The 24569-nt window shown below is 37.1% G+C and overlaps 1 protein-coding gene and 1 long non-coding RNA gene across 4 annotated transcripts in view; one reads left to right on the forward strand and one right to left on the reverse strand.

Annotated features, from left to right (window-relative positions):
* Positions 1-10550: 10550 nt before the first annotated feature.
* LOC107999813 (puratrophin-1) overlaps positions 10551-24569 on the forward strand; it is a 323391-nt gene continuing 309372 nt past the window's right edge. For 2 of the 3 annotated variants that reach the window (XM_062073646.1, XM_062073654.1), the window contains exon 1: positions 20269-20406. In XM_062073646.1, coding sequence (XP_061929630.1) covers positions 20284-20406 — 123 coding nt within the window. In that variant the 5' untranslated portion in view covers positions 20269-20283. Of the gene's footprint in view, positions 10692-20268; positions 20407-24569 lie in introns of those variants that run through there. The other variant, XM_062073658.1, reaches the window with a different exon arrangement.
* Positions 18237-20129, reverse strand: LOC133666032 (uncharacterized). Its single transcript, XR_009829553.1, has 2 exons — positions 19179-20129; positions 18237-18780 (listed from the first exon to the last, which is right to left on the reverse strand). It is a non-coding gene; the product is annotated as an uncharacterized LOC133666032 (long non-coding RNA).

Genomic DNA, 24569 nt, shown 5'->3' on the forward strand with positions numbered 1-24569 from the left:
GAGAATACTGGTTGTCGTTTAATTTCGTCGTTGATATGCATCAATGTTCGCGAATCCATAAACGTATAATCGAGATCATCTCTAAGATTTAATTTGAGCTCGAATTATTATTCAATCATTGGTTAAGCAATATATTGTGTATGTTAACTGTTTTACCTATCTGTCATTTATCAATGTATGCCTTTTTCATTTCATTGTTTCTAATTAATATAATTAAATAATCTTGTTTGTTTTTATCGTCAATAGTTTATTATATATTTTTCAATAAAAAAATGATATTAGTATTAAATATGTATTATAGTATTATAGTATGTTATGTATATAAAAAATTTGTACACGAAAATTACGAAATTTGATTAATACATGATGAATATCTGATTTCTATCAATGGCATTAAAAATTATTTTTTTTAATATACTATTTTAATAATTTAATAATTTATAATTAGATTAGAAATTAAAATTAGATTTATAATATTTTTAATGCTATTAGTTTTCAATTTATAATTGATTGTAAAAACTGTTTTTCGATTATACGTACATATAACATACAGATAAAATGATCTCTAATTTAATATAAATTATTTAATGTATTACTTGTAACATAAAAATGCTAAGATATGATCTAATTTTCGTAATAAAAAAACTCAACATGCTTGGATAAAGAAAATTCTATTTAATATTAATTTATTATTCTATTAAATATTATTACGACAAAGTTTAAAAAAAAATAAAAATACGTAGCAATGTCTTTCTCAATGAATCTTTTAGAAATCTAAATAATATAATTCTTTTAAATATATTACATAATAAAAATCAGATTATTTAAAAGAAGAGGTTATGATAAAGTAAACTTTTCAAACTATACATATATTAACTATCTATTACTTACTTATCTATTTTATTCTCTCTGAGAAATAATTATATTACAAACATTCATTAAAATTCATTAAAATTATCCAAACATCTTGTATCAAATATTTTGAAGATTCTTAAATTAGATTATAAAATGTTTAGATTATAAAGTAGAATAGATTTCTAACCTTATCGTTCATTATTCTTCACCAGTATCATGCCTCACACCCTACAAATGGATCAAGATCCGGTCAAGATTCAACGGACGCTTTGAATTATTAATGCGAAATTTCAAGGCGAGATTCGGTAGGCCGGAATCCTGCATCGGCTGGTTATTTGTTGTTTCCCTTTCGACAGTTCGATCCATATAAGAAGCGACGCCGGCGAATGCAGCGACCCGCCGCGCGAAATGAAATGAATTCGTGGCCGGCATGCGTGGAACATAATCGCACCCACGAGCAACACCATAATCGGTTGTTATATATGTATACGTTACGTCTTTATCGGGGCGGCGAGCATGCCACAAAAGAAATGGACGATGCTGATTTGCGCGACAAGGGCGTGGCGTCTTTCTTCGAAGGTTCACAAGGACAGAGACATTAAGATTTTATTCCGTTGCGCCACTGTTCACGGATTTTCTTGCACTTCACGTATTACCCACGCGGCGAGCGGGTTTTTCGAGCGGACGCTTCCATCTTCGATATTCCAGAGGTGCAAATCGAGGAAAAAACTAAAGATGACTTCTTTCAAGGTGAACCTCGTGTATTGCAGTGCAACGTTCTCTTTTCGTCCGCCGCAGCGCATCGAACGTTTCACACGCGTTTGCATTGATCGTTATAACAAACGCAAATAGGAACGCTCCCAGTGGTCTCGTTTAGGCTCGGTGCACACGAACTACTTTTTGCCGCATGGTCGTGTATCTTTCCTTATTTTTCCAATTGAGAATAACGAAGATAGATGTACAAACGTCTAGTAAAGTCACTTGTGGTTCGCGTGAAATGTTTGCCAGAGAGAAAAGAATCTACATAAAAATTTTCTTTCGTTGTGCGTTGCTTTGTATCCATTTTTTATGAGATTGCTTGAGTAATGTTGTGAATAATGATTTTTTTTGGACAAATTTTAGTTTATAAAAAGAAGTTCCGATTGGTTAGGTTAAGTTAGGTTAGCTAATTATTTGTTAGTTTCTTATATAATTGATTAATAGTATTTTTTGTATTTTATTTTGAAAATTAGGAATTATAATTGATATAATTAATATATTCATATAATATGTAAAAATTCGATAATTCTAATTTCAAAAAAAAAAAAAGAAATCTTCGAATTACAGAGATTTCGAATAAAAGAGATTTAACAAACGAAAATTTTATATAGAGAAATCTTATATGAAAGTTAATAATTTTTTAATAATTAGTTCTTTAGAATATTTTTTTTTTAATATCTTAAATAATTCTTCTATAAAGATCTATATAGATTAAAATTAGATTATGATTGCTAAAAAATTCTTCTCAATTCTGATACAAGGCCGAGCACATCATACGTTATATTATACATGAAGTATGTTCATGGAAAAGATTTCAGTTGTAATGAAACATCTTGTATGAATGCTTTTTGCATGTAGTCAATGTGTTAAAGTCAAAGGGATTTTATTTATGAGACTGCTTACACAAGAGTACGTATTGTAAATGCCATTCGAAGCGATCAAAATGTTGGCGAGATTTGTGTCAGACGAGTTTGAGATCGACTCATAAGAGATCCATCAAGAACAGGCATCTGAAACGGGTTAGCTCGTGTCCTTGGACCGTCGTGATGCTCTTGCTTGCGTAACGAAACAAATATTCGTTTTTGCGACAAAAGAAGAGATGTCAATTGATTCCATTTAATAAAAGTTATTTTTTTGTGACTTTTATCATTAATTAAGATCGATTTAATAGATTGATTAAAAACTAAGAAAGATATACAATTATACACAATATTACATATTTATTTTTTACAATACACATTCTTATTGTCAATGTAACCTTTGTAGTGACATAGAGTTTTTCTTATAATTTTTCAAGACAGGTATCCCGTAAAGGTATCCTTGTTGAGTCCTTGTCAAGGATAATATATGACCAAATTTACACGGTACGATTAAGAATGTTACTTAGCATTGAGCAAAGTGATATAATCGCCGACTGATCCCATTCAGCGATAATGATCAGCATTCTTGTTTATATGCACGTCTCTAACGGTAATAGTATAACGATTGCTAGACGCATGTCCTCGTGCAAAAAGAATATCTCCAACCTACATACCTCGAAGAAAGATAGCCGACGTAGGGATAATCCATTCGACAATCTCGATCCCCTAAAAATGACACGCCTAGAAAAATTGTTGCGGTGACCACAGACCACGTCTAATACAAATCAGCAGCATAGATTTTCTCGGTCGTGAAGATCAAAGCAATGACCGATCGTCAATCAGAGAGCTCGGTTGTGCTTGTCACTCGATCCATCTTCCTTTCATATACATTTTCGTTTTCCGCGTTACCGGTACGTCGACAGTTCCGTACATAGTTGGTGTTGAACGTATTACAATGATACGATAGAAACGGTCTTATAAGTGCATTCTGGGCATCAAAAAAAAAAAAGAAAAAAAATTCTCAGACACGATCGTTCGAATCAGAGTAGTCGACCACCAGCTTTCCTCTTTTTACGATGATTCATCGCTCGTGTGTCTCTTCTGCTCGTTTCTCTATAGCTTCTTTCTCGCGGTCTTCTTCCTCCTCTGCTTCGTTCTTTCTTCGCCTCCTCCTCGTGCCTCGTCGCTCCTTCCCGTCTTTCTCACTCCCCCCACCTAGCATCTTCGTTCATCTTTTTCTTCGTTGCATCGTTCTCCACTTCGTACACCGAACGCGCGCGTCTACTTCACCGTTGGATAGGTATTCACCGAAAAGAAAGCGAAGAGAAAGAAAATGGCCGCACGAGCAGGAGGACAAAGGCTCTCGAGGAGGCGCTTTAAACGCACGGCGCAAAGGGTATGGCGGCGTTGCCCCTCGTCGCATCATCGTCAAGAGCAACAAAAAGGACGCGCCGTAAATGTTACTTCGACTCGCAGAGAGCAGGATGGTTCTAAAAAAAAAGAAAAAAGAAAGAAAGAAAGAAAAAAGGAGGAAGAAAAAAACGAAATGTGGCTGACCGCGGTTTAGTGCATCGCCTTGGCGAAATATCGGCGATTCCCTGTCGAAAAAGGAACGTTGCCGCCTTCCTCTCGAACGAAAGAACGACTCGCGCGCCGCGTACGATGAGTAAAGAGTGATTTGTTGAAGAGGGGAAGACCTCGAAAATTCCATGTAATCGACGCTGCATGGGTTACTTATTCTCTTCGCCTTTGCCGACATATTTGCGCGTTAAAGCGTGCGTTACAGGCTCGGGAAAGGGATCCGAGTTTAAAATTCATTGAGAATTTCATTATTCACCTTCGAGCAACGTTTTCTCGAAGACTTAGCGTCGGATTGTCGATAATTAGTATTAATAAAGCGATGGACCTTGGTCACGCGTTTTTTCCTTTTCCCAGTGATGAGACGTGACGGATTCACGGAACGAGTTCTAAACAACGTCCGTCTACAGGAAACGTTTTCACGGGTATTTATGGAAGACCGTGTTCCGTGATCAACGGTACGTGCTAATTGTTAAGAGGGCCGTAACCCCGTTGGACGTTTCTTCGTTATTTTCTGTGTAACCTTACGCTGACAGTGTAAATACCTGTCGTGGCGTGCACTCGTGGATATAAAGTGTAACGTGCAAAACCTGCCCGCCGTGCAGCGTGCGGTACGACGGGTTTGCAAATGCGGCGCGGGATACGTAAGGCGCCATAATTCAGTCCTCGGGGCGGGAATCGTAAATCCGCGGAACGTCAAATTTTTACACACCACCGATCGTTAAACCCATTTATTGTTCCTTCGTTTTCTATAACTCCTGAAATTCCATCATGGACGACGGGATTTCGGATCCGACGAGGTTGTTTAGAAGCGACGCCTCCTATGACTCATCTCTCTCTCCTTCTGTCCAAGGTCTCTTCGGGACCTTTTAATCCTTTTTTAAATCCATTCTTCGATAGGCGACGCTGGCAGAGAATGGTCGGCCCGCGATCTTCCGAAGAAGAAAGAAAATAGAAACGGAGATGGAGCGTTTTTGTAACGCTATTCTTTTTCTTTTTTAAAAACTCGTGCAATTCAATTGTATTGAAAACATGCAGCGAATCTAACGAGTTTGAGAAACAGGTCTCAATCGAAGATTGGAATCGGGATAATAAGTGGCTTCTAAAAGGGCTATGGCGCCTTGTTCGGGAAAGTGGCTCGAATAAGATCGATACGTAGGCGAATTTCGCCAGATCGAATAATAATCGTCGTCGTTACACTGGCTGGTTCTTCGATTAACCCGGATAACCTCGACGGGGTCCCCAAAGAATCGTGATAATACCGATCTCCCGTGCATTTATCTATCGTCAATTCGTGGTACGGCGTTCGTGGCGAGCACTCCCTCTTGCTCAAGCGAGCGAGCCAGTGATTCACGATTCGTGTTGCACGTGTTACGATTTCAACCCGATACACATGCAGAAATGTTGGTGTACAGGTACGACTTGCGACACGTTAATCCCGCTCTCTAATTATCCGCGCTTCCTTGCCCACGCGTCTAGGATTCTTGCCAGTTTCAATCTTCGGTCCAGTGGCACAGAAACTGGGTAATCACAAGTTTGGCCGAATCTGCTCGATCGTGGCAGAATTCTGTCGTCTTTCCTTCTTCTTTGTGTGCGCCGATGCGTGAGATAGTAGATTATAGATGAAGGGCGTTGCATGAAAGCCTTGTTTCCTGCGATTAAAAATGGCGATATACGTTCACAATTGTGAAACAGACGGTTTGGGTCGATGCCAGTTTGTCCTTATGACAAACGTTTGCACGGTACACCTGTTGAATTTCAGTTTTAAAGCTAAAGTTTGTGCGGTATCTTGTCTGCTCTCCTGGCACGCGATGAAAATTTTATTCACTCGTGAAAAGCCAATCTCATTCTATGTTAATGCAACAACGCGCTTCTAACAAAAAAATTATAGCAACACGGCTGGGAGGTGGTTCGCTTGCTCATCAAATCTTTTTCTCGGATTAGATTACCATCTAGAGTAAATAGTGGAGGTAACTTTCTCGAAGAAAAGCGGCTGGTTAGCTAAGAAAGTGTGGAAAATGCATTCAGAAGGAATTAGAATTGCGTGCCTCGATTTTAAAATTAAGTTAAAAAAGATTTATCAAGTAAATATATATATATATATATATTATTTGCATTGTCAAATATTCTCGTTTCCCAAGTTTGCTATTCAGTCTAATTCTGTGTGTTGGAACATACTTGAAACGGTTGCCGGTTCTATTCACGAAGTCAAGAATCGTTACAATTATTGCGAAGTGTAACGTGTCGGTACGACGTGCAGAAAGCGTTTAAAGTTTAAACGCACCGCGGGGGAGTGACTCAGAGGCAAGCTATCTCATAGAGCAGCTAGACGTGCCTATTCGTTGCCCGGCAATTACGATTTGCGAGGGTCGAGCGCGTTCACACGGGAGGGGTTGCTTGCGAAATAATAAACGTTAGTTCCTTTATCGATTCCGAGCACGAGAGCTCTATGTGGAAGAGATCCAAGAATAGTCGCGAAACCATTGACATTGCCGTTCACTTACCTTTGCTACACCGCATTTTGTAAATTGAGATAAAGCCATTGATTCCGCTCCTTTATTCCTAATATTTACGAGGTTGAAGATCTCACTCGTCTAATTTATTTTCCTCTGAATTTAGAAATTAATATATAATATATATATGTGTGTGTGTGTATGAAAATTTAAAGAATTTTGAAAAATTAGAAAATTAGTTTTTTACATGATTGAATGAAAATTTAAATATAGATTTATATCAGTTATATTAAAAATGCTATAAAAGTTGGAGAAATTTATATACAGAAATCCTGAAAAACTACAATTTTCGTTTTAAAGGAAAGGATATAAGGATTTCATACCTTTTATTTTTTTTTTTAACACTATCCTTTCATTGTATATTGATTTCAGAAGTCGTTGTACTTGTAATCCAATCCAGTTTCTTTTTTTTATTTATCTCGCACACTCCATTCTTCACGTCTTATTTAAGTAACAAGTTTGCCACATTCGTTCCACGGATTATATACCACTGTCTCGCCGAGGCAGGGTACACGAGTACTTCGTGCAAACGGTTGATATTGTCGTGCGGCGATATTGTTACGGTGACGCATAATTTGCACGGTGTAATCGCTCGCGCACCTGCGAGACCCTGCGCGAAAAATTATTCTCAATGGTTGGAACGATCGACGATTTTTTTGCCCTTCCCGCTCGCCGCAAGTCCTTCTTGACTTCTTCCCTGCGCGGTGTAGGGTCATCAATGTCGCCCACGAAACAGGCGAAGCGATATGAATGAACGTCAGGAGCCGAGGGCCTTTTTGAGGGTGCTCACGTGGCCGTCACGTGAGGCAGGCACGCCCATTGTCTCGCGGAGAATGCACGCCCGTGTGCATGTGTCGCGCATAGTGACACGCGCAGAGGCCAATACATGGCGCGTGTATACGCAAGGTAGACGTGTACGTGTGGCGGCGCAACGTAGGTTACGGGAACGGTGGCTGAATATTAAAGAGGGGAAGAAGTAAAAGGCGATAGGATGTGGCGCGAGGAGGCAGAGAGACACACAGGAAGTGGCGGCGCTAATTGTGAAAGAGAACCGTTTCGCTAGGGTGTGTTTCTTCGCTATAAGTGGCCCCCTTTCGATCGATGAGTTTGTTCTCACCAATCCTATTATTCGACATGTACGCTCGAGACTTTCCCTGCTTTAAGCCGGGATACGCAAGGGCTGCACGTTTCACGCATTAAAAATTCAGCGGGTAATGGCATCGTCAGGGTTCACGATGTCTCGTACACGTTTGGCGATCTTTATGCGCCGAGCTCTCGACCACTCCTCCATATTTCTTTTCACCCTGTACCCCCTTCGTTCTCGCACGTATCTGGAATTTAAAGAGGACATTATTGAGGATTATTCGAAGGATTGTCGCGATTCGTTCAATCGCGTTCTAGGATTCAACTTTTCTTGTTTTTATCTATAGAATCGAATAGAATTTGATGCTTTTGAAAATTTATTATTAATCTTTTTTCTTCTTCTTCTTCTTCTTCTGTTTTCGAATCATTAGTAGTCGGAAATGTTCGTATTTTAATGCCGGTTACGCTAAATAAAAAACGTCGATGCTGTAACGAGAATCGAGATAGCCATTGCGAAAGTCAATAATGGGCGCATTTTTATCCGAACTAATTGTATCGGCGATTAGGTCTCGTTAACGAGAGTGGCTTGAAAACGTTTTATCGGTTGATAAATCAAACGGCCCGGATGTAAGGTATAGGGATGGTAATACTGTCGCGTAATGTGCAGCAGCGAATGGAAGTCGAGTTGGCCAGCATTGAAGTGAAAACAAACGAATGTAAACAGGATAGGGCACGTGTGGAGCGGGGGCATCGAGCCTTCCGCTTGTTTAGCTCTGTTTGTTTTGGCTGCGCCGTGAGACACGCTGAATCGTTTCAACTCTTTCTTCCATTACGACCAGCTCGTGTTATATTGCTTTTTAAACGGTCATTTCTTCAATTTCCTCTTCGACTTTCCTCACCTTCGGCAGGAAATAAAGATCATTTTCAGAGAAATTAATTTAAATAGATATACCGATAAATGGAATATCATACAATATATATATGTATGTGTATATAAATAACTTATGTAACTTTCAAAATAATATAAGAATTAAAAATATGTAATATGTATATTTTGAATTAATCGTGTACATAAATAAATGATATAAGTAATAAACAATTGTTTGTCGTCTATTTAAAAGGATGTCAATATTACAACTTGGATAGTTTTTGTCGAGACTTTCGCGTGACAAAAAGCTATTAATGCTGTCTATGGAGCCAGTCATAGATTCTCTTCGAAATGGATTGATATCTTACATGTATTCTGGAAAATGGATATTTATAATGAAAATTATTAATTACATTTTATTGATTCAATCCATTATGTTCAAGTTTATAATACATCTATATTTCCAAATTTATATTAATATTCTGTAAAAGTGTGTGCAATATCGATCTTAAATATTTGAAATGAATCAGTATCAAATTACATATAAAATAAAAGCATCAAAAAGAAAAAATATCATGATAATATAGTTAGACTCACTAGATTTTGATAGATTCCCAAAGTATATTTATTCTTAAATGCGGTGTTGGGTGGTTAAGGCACGCCTAAAGTTGCGCTGAAACGCGATTCAGGTATATATTGTTCCGCAGTTCCGGCGTTCCGGACGTCCCGTTTCATCGTTCCACAGTTCGAGCGCGAGAGTAGGCAGTTGCGTGTGTCGTGTCAGTTATATCTCGGCAGCGAGAGCCGTCAGGCATGCGGGTATTTCGATGCGCGTTGTTCGTTCAAAATCCTCGTGTATCTTGATGTATTAATAATAGCAAAAACATACGACAAAGTTTCAATAATCGTAAAGATTCTATTATCGAACGAATTTGTCAACAAATTCATGTGTGATTTCATCTTGAAGTAATCTCTTTCAAAGTGATTTCGAGAATGTTTATATCGTTTACAGAAAATTTTGTTGCCTAATCGATTAAATCATGACAGTCGTTTCCTTGGATTCTGATGTGATGACATTTATCATGATATCGGGTGCAGTCGATTCATTTTCGCGGATAATCGAGTATGAATCTTCCTTTGCGAAAACGAAGAATTTCAAGGTTAAGTACAGGATCTGACACGTGATTGTTTGATATGTAGTTAAATTGTATGCGGTACGATTATATATGTTATTTTATATCATATACTGCAGTAATTTCAATCGATCAAATGAACTGGACTTGATGTTTATTGAATATACCACGTGTCGAAAGTATCGGTGGCGTGCATGACCGGACGCAATTACGATCGAGACATTATAATGAATTATGCAACATCATGTCAATTCGAAGATTACCAAGTTTGGACGTTTTATTCTCTCGTGTCGATGCTTGGTTTGCGTTCATTCACTTCTTGTGACATCCATTGAAAACGTGTATCGAAAGCCATCATGAAATGAACGATATGTTATGACATGATATCGATAAATATCTTATAAAAATGTGTTACATGGTTATGTTCGTTTTAAGCACGAAATTGTGAAATCTCGGAAACATTCGAAAAAATATTATTTCTTTTAAAGTGAACGGTGATTTATCTAATCCATTCCGTGAATTATCGAACGGTATGAAGTTTGAGGTTTGTTGTTTCGATTTGTGCGTGAAGTGTGTTGTTTTCTCTTATTAACACATACGAAACACGTGCCTTTATTTTTTTGTACTCTTTTCATTGTGCTATCACGAAAATCGTGTTCAAAGCAAATATTATATCATTATTAAGAGATCATAGGCTCGATTTAGGCGGGAAAGTAACGTCATAGAACGAATTCGATATCGAGTTTTTACTGCGCAACGTGTTCGCGTCATTATTTCTCGATTGCTCGAGATCGAGATGTGGAAATGGAAATTTTAATCAAACGATCACAATATGAACTGACGGTTGTGAATTCGAATGCTGACTGAGTTAAGTTGTGAAATTTTTACGCGAAAAAGTGACAAAGTGTAAAAAGTGACGGAAGAATTTCAAAGTTAACCTCACAAGAGAACCAAAAATTGGATAATCGTCATGGCTTACGTGCTCTGGCGGGTTTTTATGAAGAGATACTCGAAGGTGCGGCTTGGGCTCAGGAATCTTCCTGTAAGTGTTACACACTTGGTTCGTAATTTTGCTTCATATACATTTAGTTTAGTTTACGCGCGGGCGTGCAGTTGTTCGCAATGCAAATGTTCTGTCTGAACCAAGCAAAATCGCCGTTCGGGATGAGTTTCCATCGGTAGCACTAGGGAGATAAACGTACGTTCCATCGTAATTCTCAAGGTCAGAATTTTACGGGCGAATTTAGCTACGCTTCGCGTCAAATAACCGCTGTAATTGCTGTATTGAATACGTTATGCAACGAGCCGACCGGAAACCGTATTTGGTATGAAAATCACCAGCTATAGCATCGATTTTTTCATTCTCTACTTTAACTATCTTTCAAACGATGGAACAAAATTCTTCAGAATTAAATATATAAGGATTTATATATATCGTGTGTCTTATTAAAAATCCAAAAGAACAATTTGAATATATACACTAAATATATAGATATAATTATTAGGAGTTTTTTTATTTTAAATTAATTTCATTTTCGATCGGCTCGATCGATAATGGCCATCGGTCAAGATCGTTTTACATTTTATCGCAACGAGGTGTAATTATTAGACGGTACAACTGTGGCTAATGCAAACACGGTAATTGGATAATTGCCGTTGAAGCCCGCGCAGCAATTCTCTTTTTTACATTCTTTTTGTACCGTTTCGCGTTGACTATGGTATCGATTTCTATCAATGTATCATGATCGATCGGATGCGTGCACGGTTCATTGGTTTTCTATCGAAGCAGGATTCGTTCGCGGTTCGGGCCGTTCTCAGCGTATCACGAACTATACTCTTTCTCTTACTTTTTTCTCTTTTCTCGCGCCTGTCTCGTTATTAATAAATTATTAAACCAATATAATCGCGTTTAATTTGTAGATTGATCTCGTTATTAAATTTTCCTCCTGAATGGGTTAGTTGATACGAAGCACAACGCGACTAGGTTTCGTGAGACGTGTTTAATCAATCGGGAAAAAGTGGTTCCCGATCTGTGTACTTACATAGGCACACCCTGCTAATAAATTTTGCATAGTAGCGCGGAAGGGAAATGCGGCTAAGGTGGGAGGGTGCGGGCAATTTACGACGTGTCGGATTGGATTACTTCGATGCGTCCGCGCGAAGATCCCACCGCACGCTTATGTAAACGATTGTTATATATCCCGATATGGCGTTCACATCGAGCGTTAAGTCTCAGTTTAGGTATATAATGATATGGATATTACATTATAATTCTCTCATATAGATACATATATTTAATAATTTCGAAATTAATATTTACTTCAATAAGAACTGAAAAATCATAACGACTTGTTTTCGACTCGAAAAAGAAGAATTTGAACTCGGCAAGAACTCATCGTGTCTCGAGGACAAGCAGGCGACTGGAGTCAGCGGCTTTGCTTCCTAGAACTTGGTCCGCGGGTCTCGTATTGTAATTATCGACAGAGAGAGAGAGAGAGAGAGAGAAAGAGAGAAAAAAAAGTGCAAAGTCTGGGGTCGGTGGCTCGGGGGGGTTTCAGCATCTTAATAAATTAAGTGCATTCCGCTGGAGGGAGTAGGAGGCTCGCTAGTGGACAAATGGAAGAATAAGAGGGAAGAGGAAGGAAGGAGGATCGGTTTGAGAGGAAAGAAAGGAGCGGTAGGCGGTCGAGAGGTGGACTGGGGAGGAGTGTCGAGGGAGCGGACGGGGTGCAATTCAGTTTGCGGTCGCCGAGTCAGGTTACGTTAGGTTAGTCCAGCGGTTGGTCCCCGTGACCGTGAACCGCGGCTGACCTGCGACACAAACACACAGAGTTCCTCTTTCTCTCTTCCCTCCCACCTTCCATAAATCTACCTGCACTACATCGCGTCTCGTTCCACGGCCAGGCGAACCGCTCGTTCGCTTCCCCCTCCCCCTCTCTCTCCCCCTCTTCTCTCTCTGTCTCGCCTCGCATTGTGCGCTCTTCGGGAGTGATAAATACGGCCGGCCACCCCTCTTCCATCCCCGTATCTCGTTATCTGTCCTCGTCTGTCCCTTGAACAACTCGCGAAACCGTTTCCCCGTTTTATCGTGCTTATACCACTGACTCCGTGGCGGAGACAACGCCGCGTGGGCGCGTTGATCTATTTCGATTTTCACCAACGTACGTTCTGCCCGTTTTCTGAGAGGATAACCGGCCCTCTGTTGTTATCGTTGGTAGCAATTGCGGGGAATATTGGGAGGACGATAGGAGTGAATATGTGGATTTGAGATTTGGGGGCCACTGTATTGCCGACTACCGTGCAATAAGAATTTCTTTCACGAGGATTAGAGATGAAAGGATTGCGATTATGAGAATTTCTTCGATACGTTTTGATTTATTTTCGACAACAGAGAAGCTAGCGATTATAAAATTTTGTTAAAAAGTTAAATTGAAAATAAACGTTTAAATGGAACTAATGTTTCGAGTAAAAATTTGTTCGTCATCGAATATACGTGTACACATCGTCTTTTCGAATTTTATTAAAAATTCATGAAGTTTTTACAATCCAGTGATTTGAATTAATTCGTTTCCACGGAAGATAAAGCGTATTCGTTATATTTATGTTTAAAAGAACCTTTCTGACGGATAATTCGTTCGTTTTAATTATACTTTCGGAATAGAAAACCGTTGGAGATCTGGATCAAGCCGAGTTTCGAAAAGAAAAAAAAGTTAATAAATCGTCAAGAGACTTTTACTCGTATCGATCTCGAGGATGGTGGAAACAAAATTGAAATTCGCAGTGAATTCAGAAGCAGCTTTATCTTTACGGTTAACGCAGCATTCTCTCCCGTTCTTATCGCAATGTTTTGCACATCAGCGCTATCGTGCGCCCCGTGCAGCCACAGACGTGGAACAAGAAGAAGCTTTGGTTAATCAAACGCTGGCTGCGTTTCTTTCGCGCAGTTAATTTAATTTGCTCCTTCGTATCGTATTTAGAGGCGGCTGTCTGGAACCTACTCTTGTTTTATCTGAAATAATTTGTTCCATTATCGAGTGGCGCGTACTTGAATCGAAAGTGGAAACACCGAGAAGAATGTTCGCTTTGAACGAATGTAGGCGGACAGATTGATCGATGGATCTTTAATCGCTATTGTTAACGTTCATGGCCGTTGCAAATCGGATCACCCATGTGAGATGCGTGTTGCAGTTGAACGAACGAGCTTCTCCCCGAGCTTTTCTTCGCAACGTTTGCATAATCGTTTCTTCGCACCGCCTAAAATTTTCAAAGCTTTTTTTTTTTTTATTATATCTCTTTAAGGAATAGTTAAAAAGAAGGCGCGAGCTGTGAAGAGAAAGTGTTTATTAATTATTTATATGCAAAGTAAGAATCGTGTGAAAAAATAAAACCGATACATTGCGTAATTGCTAAAAGATTCGTCATTAATGTTAAGAGAAGAGATCCATTTGGCGAGGCATTAACAATGTAATATAATTTGAAATCAAATATCCGTGAAATAATACGGTAGGAATTTTATTATCCAAACACCTATTATTCGAATATTATTTATATTTTATTATTGGGATTGGATACCATCTTTATTTACAACAATATGAAGACACACGTTTTTCGATATTATTGCTGTGATAAAAATTTGAAATTATTTTTAATTAGAAATTTAATTAAAAATTAATGTATTCTTATAGCATGTACAATGTATTAAAACGAAATTGACAATATTTAGGAAACTAGAAAGCCGATGAGATAGAATTGATAATTTAAAATTATATAATATTGAAAAATTCACGAAATTAATTGCAAGATGCGTGTGTACGTATTGAAAAATATATTCGTGCAATTTGCTTACTGTAAAGAATTATTTTATAACAATAAAAACCATTTTCTTATTTCTCATTTCTCATTTAAGAAAAGCCTGTGTTTCATTGTTCCAATGATCTTGCCAATTAATTTGGATAATAAAAATTTTATTAAAAAATTTACTTTTTTATCAACATTAAAGTTTCATTAAAAAGTTTTTGATATATTTTTTTTCTATATTCAGCAGAAAAGACATAACTTTCCACTCAAGTATTTTTACTTATGTACTTTCACTTTCACAATCCTCAGACAACATAATGAAAAAGTTTAAAAACTTAAAACGATTAAAAAATTTTAATCATCTGACATAATTCATGCGACATTATACACAGAATGAACATACTTTTATCAAAACTTGTAAATATTATGCATAATAAAGTTAATCTAGCTAAAATATGCAAAGTAGTTTGAGCAAGGAATTAAACAGGTCAAAAAAAAAAAATAATTCTATTAAACATAATTGCAATCTATACTCAATTATTTACGTTTACATAATTCGATATAGCTAAAATTAAATTATGTGAAATCCTACACACGATATATAAAATTTTACCATATATAATATTTATTTAAATAATTTTGATGATAAGGTAATAATTCCGTATCTGAGAATTCGAGTAATTCAATCCCTTTTTCGTTATTTGCCACTATAGCAAAAAAACTGCAACCTACCAATTGAATTTCAAATTGTCCTCGCTACTAAATCCTCGCTATTCAACACGAATATATTTTCGATTATTTTAAAACAATAAACTTGAACTTGGAGAATGACAGAATTAATCTGACTCACAGTCGCAAAATTATTTTCTTAATTTGCTCGAGGATTTTCTTCCCGCAAGGATCTCATTTGTCGAGGACATGTTCATTCATCGTTCCAGAAATTAGCTGGAAAAGAACGAGTTATACGAGTTCCAACGTATGCGACACTGTTTCCTTCTCGGAAGACTCCCATACTGTATGAAGCAAGATCGATGATATCATTGTTCATTCTCGGCGTATATGCTTAGGTCGCTGCCCGTTCAGAAAAACGTTTGTCCTCCCCCTGTCTGATCGCACGAACCGCGTGTTTAATATGTATTAACGTTTCTTACGAAACCTCTCCGACTGAAACCGAGAACAGGCTAATTTCCTTCCCCCGAGGAGGGGAAACGTTCCTTGTGTCGGAACGATGACGCCGTGATTTCGTGCAGTCGTAGCTCCGTTTACATTGACACGAATTTATTTCTCGGTACATATTTGCCGTTGTTCTAACGCGACGCTCCAAACCTCCTCCCCCTCCGTTTATCCACAAATTCTCTAAAACGTACACATGTATCTTCAGAGTTAAGTTAACCGGTGGAAGATTCTTTTTTTTTTTTCAAATTTGTGCAGTTGACGATTTTTGGGAGATGGAAGGAAATTATTGGTTTTGAAAAATATCGAACGATTTATTTTTGTCATTCCGGCAAGTATTTTATTAGTCGTTTGAATTAAAAAAATTGAATGTTATGGTAGGATAAAATTGGAATTATTAATTTTTTTGTTCGAATATAAAATTTCAGAAGCACAGCATAGCATTATCCATATCACCATAATTTCCAATCCACCAATTTCAAAGAGGTAAAAACGCTCGAGAGATTTGAGATATTCATCTAACCGTTGGGAAAGTTGAAGTTTTTTTTCCTGCCGTTGCTTTATTACAATCAGAAAAAATGCAAGGGGAAAAAAATATTAATTTCCCGCACGCCAGAAATCCTACTTAAATCGCAAAAAACCTGGGAACCAATATGTTAAATAGAGCGAGATACGCGTTTTCCCGTGGCCTACATGAACGATTATGATTGAAAAATGCACGAGACATTCCATCGTGAGCACTCGAGAGCACTCTTAGAGGTTTAGGTGCAGAGATGCGGCCGGCCATAATGCACGGTGTGCAATTTCACTTACTTTCGCCGCTAATTAATCGAGCGCACTTCTAGACGGCTGACTCGCGCGGATCCAGAGAAAGGTACTGTGGAAATCCCATCGAAAAACATCGAAACACGTGCCCTACCCCCACCCTTCTCTTTCATCGCTGCTCCACGCTCCGCTGCCTCTATTAAATATCGACTAAGTAAATTCGTGAGGAAAGCGTTATGAACTTGAGGTGAATTTTCTGGCAATATGGTTCGAAATTGCGTTTCAACGAGGTTATCGCGCGGATGTAGGAAATGTGATGCTTCTGCCATCAGCAAGAGAGAATGTTGTGGAAGAGTATATTTAGAAACTGGGTTTCAAGTTTATGTGATTATCGATATCCTTATTGATAAACATCGATAATACTGATACGTTATCATTAAGATAACGTGATGAAAGTTGACTAAAAACTGCAGTTCCTTCTATTTTTTTCTCGTTCAAGTTTATCATTAAAGATACTGCTAATGATTATAATAATGACACGAATGAATAAGTATATAGATTGCTTTTGATTTTTCAATCGTTTTAAATATTTTCAGTTTGTGACAAATTTTAAATTTTAAAAATTAATATATGATGATATCGAATCATTTATAAATGAAATTTTTATATCTGTTATTTTAATATCTTTGACTGACAAAGTTTAATTGACAAAGCTTACGAAATACAGGAAATATTTTCCTTAACGAGCGCCGAGTGCAACTATCGAGAAAACCTTGAACGACGTATGAACATACGAAGCAAAGAAATTCTTACCTTTCGTTTTATAATCTTTTCACACTAATATTTCTAAATACAGTCTTAAATCAACCTCATTTAACGCGAAGGACGCAACAAACAGAGCCATCAACTTAATTATAGTTATGCAAATGTACAAATGTTGGTCAAAAGTGGAACATTTACGAAATGTAATATCAATGCGTAAATGTTACTTAAACATTTAAAATTAATCTTTATTACTTTTTTAAAGACGACATTTTATATTCAAAATTATTTAAATTATTTATATTAGATATTTACTTATCAATACGATAACTAAATAAACGTCGTCGATTCCATTGTTAGATATTATTGCTCGCGAAAAAGAGCGAACTTCTGAAATCAATTCCATTCAACATCGTCTTTGAATGAAATTATACTATTTTCATTCGTACATACAAAATAATTTTACAGTTACAAAAAAAAATGATGATTTTTTTGAAACTCAAACTACGTTTTGTATTACACAGAGTTGAGGAAGGATGGTTTTGAGCGGTAGTAGTAATAACGTAATGGGGACACGTATAAGGCGAACGCCGTCGAGTTTCAACGAGATTCAATTCAGCCGGGTGAAACGGTCGAAGTGGAATGAACAATTTTGGAACGCAACAATGTAGGAAATCCATGATCCGATAGGGATCTTTGTTCGCGTTTCGAGGGAAACCTAGTTCTTTCTCTACCCTCTGGAACTTCCGGCGTCGACAGGCAAAAACTTTAATCGCAATTAAGACAATTTCACGGGAGGAATGGGTATTGTGTTTGAATCTGTATCCGTATCGCGAGTCACTTCATTTCTTTTCACGATGATTCTTGTGAATATTTTTCCCTATTTCGTTTTTAAATGTAATTTTAAAAAATATATTTTTTTTTTCTATTTATATATGTGCACTATACCAGATATTCTGTTTACTTATCGCAAATAATTGATGCCTTAAAAAGGTTTCAGCGAAGAACAGTGTTGTAATTGATGCATTACGTTATCTTTAGCACGTTTGCTAGCAAAATTCGTTTTGGTTACTGGTTTATTTAAAAAAAATCCATTTCCGAATTAACTATATTTTCCAGCAAAGTATCTTATGAATATGGTATACATTTTGTATTTAATAGAGAGTAAATGTTTTATTTCTTAAGCTCTTTTTTCTTAAATTTTTCAACCAGATTTACAGAATGATTACACTGTGTATCACAAATTTTAAACGCTTAATCGAAATATATAATTAAATAGTTAAAATTTATTTAAAAAATAATTCCAATTTTAATTTTGTAATGCCACAAATATCTTATATACTCGAAAGAGTCTCTCGAGGCGTTCTCGAAGATGTACCATGAGCTTCGCGTTCCCAATGTCGGAGGATAATTGATGATAGTTGCTTAGCAGTCGACGACGCACAAAAGATTCCTCCTTCTCGCCCGGTCATGGTTGGGCATAAAAATTTAAATTAATACAATGAAAGAGCATTCAGTATTCCCTCACTCTCTTTCTCTCTCGAAACCGGACCATGGAACGTTATTGTTGCAATGAATTATGTTACTGGCCACGCTTTGTAATGAGTTCGAAGTAACATGAGGGGATGTGCTCGCTAGAAGGTGAAAAAAATATATTTAAGTTCAACGGGGAGGAAACTTGTTTTTCGATGCATAATTATTTGGCAAATTAATTTGTAAATGGATAATCAGAGTTATTTTTGTGCGGAGACAAATATTTTGAAATATTTGGTTGGTTTTTGTAATTTATCTTTAGGAAGATAGGGTACTTTGTTGACTGGAATTAATCTTTGGTAGACCTAGTTTCGTTTACTTTGCTATCATCGCTTTCGTATCTTTTCGTGTCTTTTTAAGAGAGATCCAACTATATTCTCTGTTCTGGTAATATTAAAATACTGTAACTTTCTAACGTATTACAAAAAAGATTTCTCTTTCATTTAAGATCCTTCAATTTGCATCAGAATAAGTTATTTATAAATTATCATATACTTACCTATGACATAACAAAATAATGAGCATTTGATAATAAATTATTCATTTCTTCGTAAATAGGTGTTAAATATCTGTCTTGTCTTTTGTAAATATCTGTTATAATATGTAAATTACATTGCGATAAATCTTTATTTATTCTTAATAATAATAAAAAAACGAAGATAATACAATAGGACCAGAATAGAACATAACCTCATCACTTATAAAGGTTAAATATCCATGATATGCTCTTTCGTTTTTCAAGGCATCGAAGCGTAAATTCGATCATAACGAGAGAAAATAAATCTACTTGATAATACCGAAGATTTTCCGATAAAATACCAGAGCTCGCCGAGAAACGATCGTGAATCGCTATCGAATTATCTGCCAGCCAGACTGCGCGTTACTTCGCTTGCGCAACATGCGGTTCAACCATGCGCGCGCATGCCGATGAATTTCGACTAGGCGCGCAGTCGACTCTATCATCTGCGCAGACGCGCGGGTTCGCGCGTTTCGATTTAATTTGTGCGCATGATCGGTGCGGTAACACGAATGAAAGTGATTCCGTGTGCAACCGTCCGTTCGTTTACGGTTTATCGCGGTATGCCGTTAATTAAATCGTTCGTGCAATATATTGTAGACATCCGTGTTATCGTGGGACTGTATTTGAATGGAAGATTCGCGAATTTAATATAATATATAAAGTTAAGATTGAAGAATTTTTTTAATTAGTAAAAGCAATGTTGTTAATATAACTTTTCTAAAAAAAGATTGTTCATTTGGATATTTCATGTTAATATGTATCGTGATATATATACATATTCGTGGTTTAGAACAATTTGAATAATTTAAGTATTCAAATTTCATTTTCCCTCCATTTAGTCGGAATGTGGTTCTTGCATCAAAGATTCTACCAACACTTTCAGTTCTGCTCCACGAGGCGTTGGTGTAATTACTCGGACTTTCTGTTGCACGCGTCTCACCGAATCTCCTATCTGCATACAAACTGTGCCGGCATATTCGCGTTGATTAATATTAATTTCTCGACAATGGATTTTGTCCCTTTGAGAGCGTGAGACAGTTCTTGTGTCGTTGTTTGCTTTTCGCGTTGGATAGTCGTGAAATTCATGCTGCAATTTCCCCGTTTGTATCGTTGGAGATGTCTTGTTCGAGCGAGGTTTCTTTCATCGTCGAGGAGATCGGTGGAAGAACTCGACATTCGAGAAACCTTGAATCTAGCGACCATAAAGGTGAGAAAATCTTTTTCTCTTGTCATGCAATCATTATTCTATTCTAATAACTCATTGCGAAATTTTCAAACGTTCGTGCATAAAGATTTATTGATAATGGTAATACGATTCGTATCGATTTATAAATTTTTACTTAACGACGTTCAATCCATATTTTTCCATGTAACGCGCATGTATATCCCGCATATTAGAAATTTCTCTATTATCTTCGCGCGAAAGCATGAAGATTCACGCGTTCTCTTCGACGATGATTCCGCGCGAGAATCGGAACCAGGCCAGTAAAGGTATTTACCGTTTTTGAGGAATGTCGATGCTCTTATTCAAGAACCGTATGCCGAAGAGACGAGGAAGCACGGCGCATTATTTATCGCCGTTAGTGAGGAAGTTGTTAAGCAAAGTTACGAGGCGCCCAGTTGGGAACGTGATTTTCTAGTTCTACGAGAGCTTTTACGAAACTTTTACGACGCTACCGCGTTGAATCGGAAATTTATTTGCTTGGAAGGAAAAGGCCTTTTATCCATCGATCAACGATAACTAATATTGTCCGAGGATGGCTTCCGGCATCCCGCGATCCTATCGTGTCGCGGAACACGAGACACCGCCGCATTTTGAATAATTATTACATCTGTAACTGGACTAACATAACGGGCTATCGCTTTCACTAGGTTGCTCGTGTTGGGCGAGGTCGGTCTAATACATCGCGGCTTGATTGATCGATATTTGTGCACCACCTCGGGCGAATTAGATAATAATAGCTGTAAATATCTCGGGTTCTATCTTCGATCTGGATGTTGACCTTTCCCGCTCTATGTGAAACGTCGATCGTGTGCTCGATAAAAGTCGTTCTGTGCACATGCACGGTCAAACGTAGGATGCTTTAAATGCGGATAAAATGATAAACTTGTAAGTTTAGACGTGAAATATGTATTTAGTAATACGATTATTTCGTCACAGGTGTTTTGAATCGGAGAACGTCTCCAAGGATTCTTATTATCAATTCTTCTAATCTTCCGAAAATTATATCGAAATTAATGCGTTTAATTAAATTAGGAAATTCTCTCCGTGTTTTCTTCCAAGAAAAATAGGATAAAAATTTTCCACGCGATGTTAGGGATATTACAAGAAAGGGAAAATATCATTATTCGAAATGAAATGGATAATTTTCTCGCTAATATCGAATAATCTTTTTCTACGCGTATGATTGAAGTCTTCGGATTTTAAGAACTTTACCGTACGATCCTATTAATTCAAAGATTCTTACGATGCTATCTGTAATTGCAATAACTCTTACAACTTTAATGTTATTCCTGGCACACTTTCAACGACACCAATAACTTCAAAACTTTCTTCTTTGACAACGATAACATCAATCGTTCTGATGATCCACGAAATTTATCGGACAACAATAAAATAGATCGTGTGATATATCAAACTTATCTTATCACTCAACAACTTCATTTCTTGCTTACACCGCGCCAAACACCATTGACTCGTCATTAATTTGCATTTTTGATTATTAGCCACGAATCCTCCTGAAAAGAATCTTAATTGAAATTGATTGAAAAAAATAATTACTCTGGATAGACACTCGATAGTCAAGCTGGTCGCGCCTAGGATGGGGATGGCCGCGAGGAGCGAACCGGTATCGTTTCAGCGTAGAAACATCGCACGTTGAAGAAGCGCGCACGAGATTCGTATCTTTATTTATAATGTTATTAGAGTCGGCGTTCACACGAGTAACTGTACAGAGAGCCGTGCCAACGGCGATAAATTGAAACACTTCGTTCCTTGGCTGGCTTCTGTGTACATACATCGCGCGACGTAGTAAACTATCCAAGAGTCGCGGCTATCTAACGCGTTTGATTACAATCTTTGCAATCCTCCCCCTCTTGGCGGGAGATCACCAACCACGCGACTGTTCTGCCAGCCGGCAAAATTTACTTAATCTTCGATTGATAACATTCGCCGCGTTCGAGTCTATTCAGTGTCTCCCCTCCCCTCCTCCTCTTCCGGCTTCTTAACCTTAACCGCGAGTTGTCTCAGTTCCGTGATACGCTCGGTGATGTAAAAATAATTTGTACATAATAATTTTTTTTTTACTTTTGTCGAGCAATTATCTGTTCGATATAAGTAGGTTAGGTTGGATTAAGAATTGATTCAACGGAAAATAAATATTTAAGTTTACACTATGATCGCAATTTTGTAGATCTGGATGTGTATCTAGTTAAATATAAAATTATGTTCAATTTAGATTAGATTTAAATTCGTATCCAGGTTAACTTTTTCGGAAAATAGGAGACGGCGAATATTACAGATTTAATTTCAAGGGAATTAATGGCCGCTGATGAATGAAATAGAGGAGGAAACACATACCGGTAAAGGTCAGGCAATAAATACCGACTCATTAGCCGACAACAGAGATTCTCCGTCTTCCGGTTGTCCCCGTGTTTTTCCGTCGTTGACGCGCTTCGTTGATTTTTTTTATTTTTTTCAATCCTCTCGCCACGCTCTGGGAAATGCTTCCCAAATTTTTATGGGCCCACTTTCGAAAACGATTACTCGCAACGTGCATATCGTTTTTAACTCTTGCTTCTTTGAAATGTATACTTAATCGCGTATGAATATTAATATTCGTTACATTTTATATCAAAGAAATTGTATAGAAATTGAGAGAAAATAAAATTATATATCCTAAGATGAAGAGTGAATTCATTTTCCTTGATATCTAAATAATCTAAATCATCCGGGCGAAGGATCCACTGAATCAATCGAATGATATAAACAATGATAGGATATCGAAACAATGTACAATAGAGATTTCTCGCCTATTGTTACGAATAATCGGCGGTGATCGTTCGTTTCTTTAATAAGCACACGCCTTTTGTTTAACGCGTATCGGCTGGCCCTGCCTTTCTCTCCTCCCCCTTTTCCCCAGATATATACACGGTTTCCGCGAATACGGAAACGAGAACTGAAAATGGAACTCGTAGTAGTAATTCTTCCTGCACGTTGGCCTGATACCGAGCCGCAACGACGATACAATGAACCGGGGTGAGCCACACGCGGTTATGGCGAAGATTTATCGCGGCAGGAAGAGTTTACTTATACGTAATTATTTATCGGCCGATACAAGGGTTCGATAATACAGTCAGTCGCAAAATTTACCTAGCTCAACTCTTAAGGTTGTATTGTTGTGTACAGACGTTGTATACGGCTTTGCAATTGCACTTTATTAATAGCGTAAACTTTTATTTGCATCTTGTGCACGTTACAAGTATATCAACTTTGTGTTTGTAAAATTTACATTTTAGAGCGATGATTAAACGGCATTGAAACTTTAAGAATTAATTTATATAAAGCGATATTCCGTTAATAAAAAATCTTACAAAGTTTAAAAGAAAAATTATTAACTGGTTTTAATAAGATGTGTATGAGAAGATTTTTATAAATGATTATACACGCATGCAGCAATTTTTCACTACGCGCAAAAAAGGAAAGAATTTTTCTTGTCGCCTTGCCAATTAATATTCGATAATAACAGTGGCCGATAACCGATGGAGGAAGAGCCGTGCAATTATGGGACGATTAAAACGCGAAGACGACGAGGTAATAAAGTCCAACTTGATTATTAATCGTTTATTGTAAATACGCGAGAAAGAGGAGATAAGGAAAAGTAAAATTGAGCGCTCAAAACGCGCTGTACACGAAACTTTCACTTTTCTCCGTTATGAATCGTACGATGATAATTTTTCACCGAAATGTGGTTCGGATAAAAAATAATATTTGGTTTTTTTCTTTTTATGGATCGATCGAAAAATGAAGATTCGTTGGCATTTAATAATCAAGAAATATTTTTTAGATATTTTTTCCATTTAATTCGTACAGATTTGAATCCTTGTTCCTTTGAACGTTAATACTTTTAATCGTTTAAATATAATCATCATCTAAATAGAGATTTATAAATAAACATCGATATATATGTTTCTTTTCGCTGTCTTTTTCCGAATTAGATAAAACATTAAACTCTAATAGATACACAAGAAACAATCAATATTACCTTAATTCTACCATCGTTCTTTTATTCTTCGTCATTACTTTTTTTTATAATACTCTCTTTCTTCTTCTTCTCTAAAATAGCTTAATGATAAATTGGCCGATAGATG

Source organism: Apis cerana, linkage group LG1 (genome assembly GCF_029169275.1).
Source record: "Apis cerana isolate GH-2021 linkage group LG1, AcerK_1.0, whole genome shotgun sequence".
NCBI lineage: Eukaryota > Metazoa > Arthropoda > Insecta > Hymenoptera > Apidae > Apis > Apis cerana.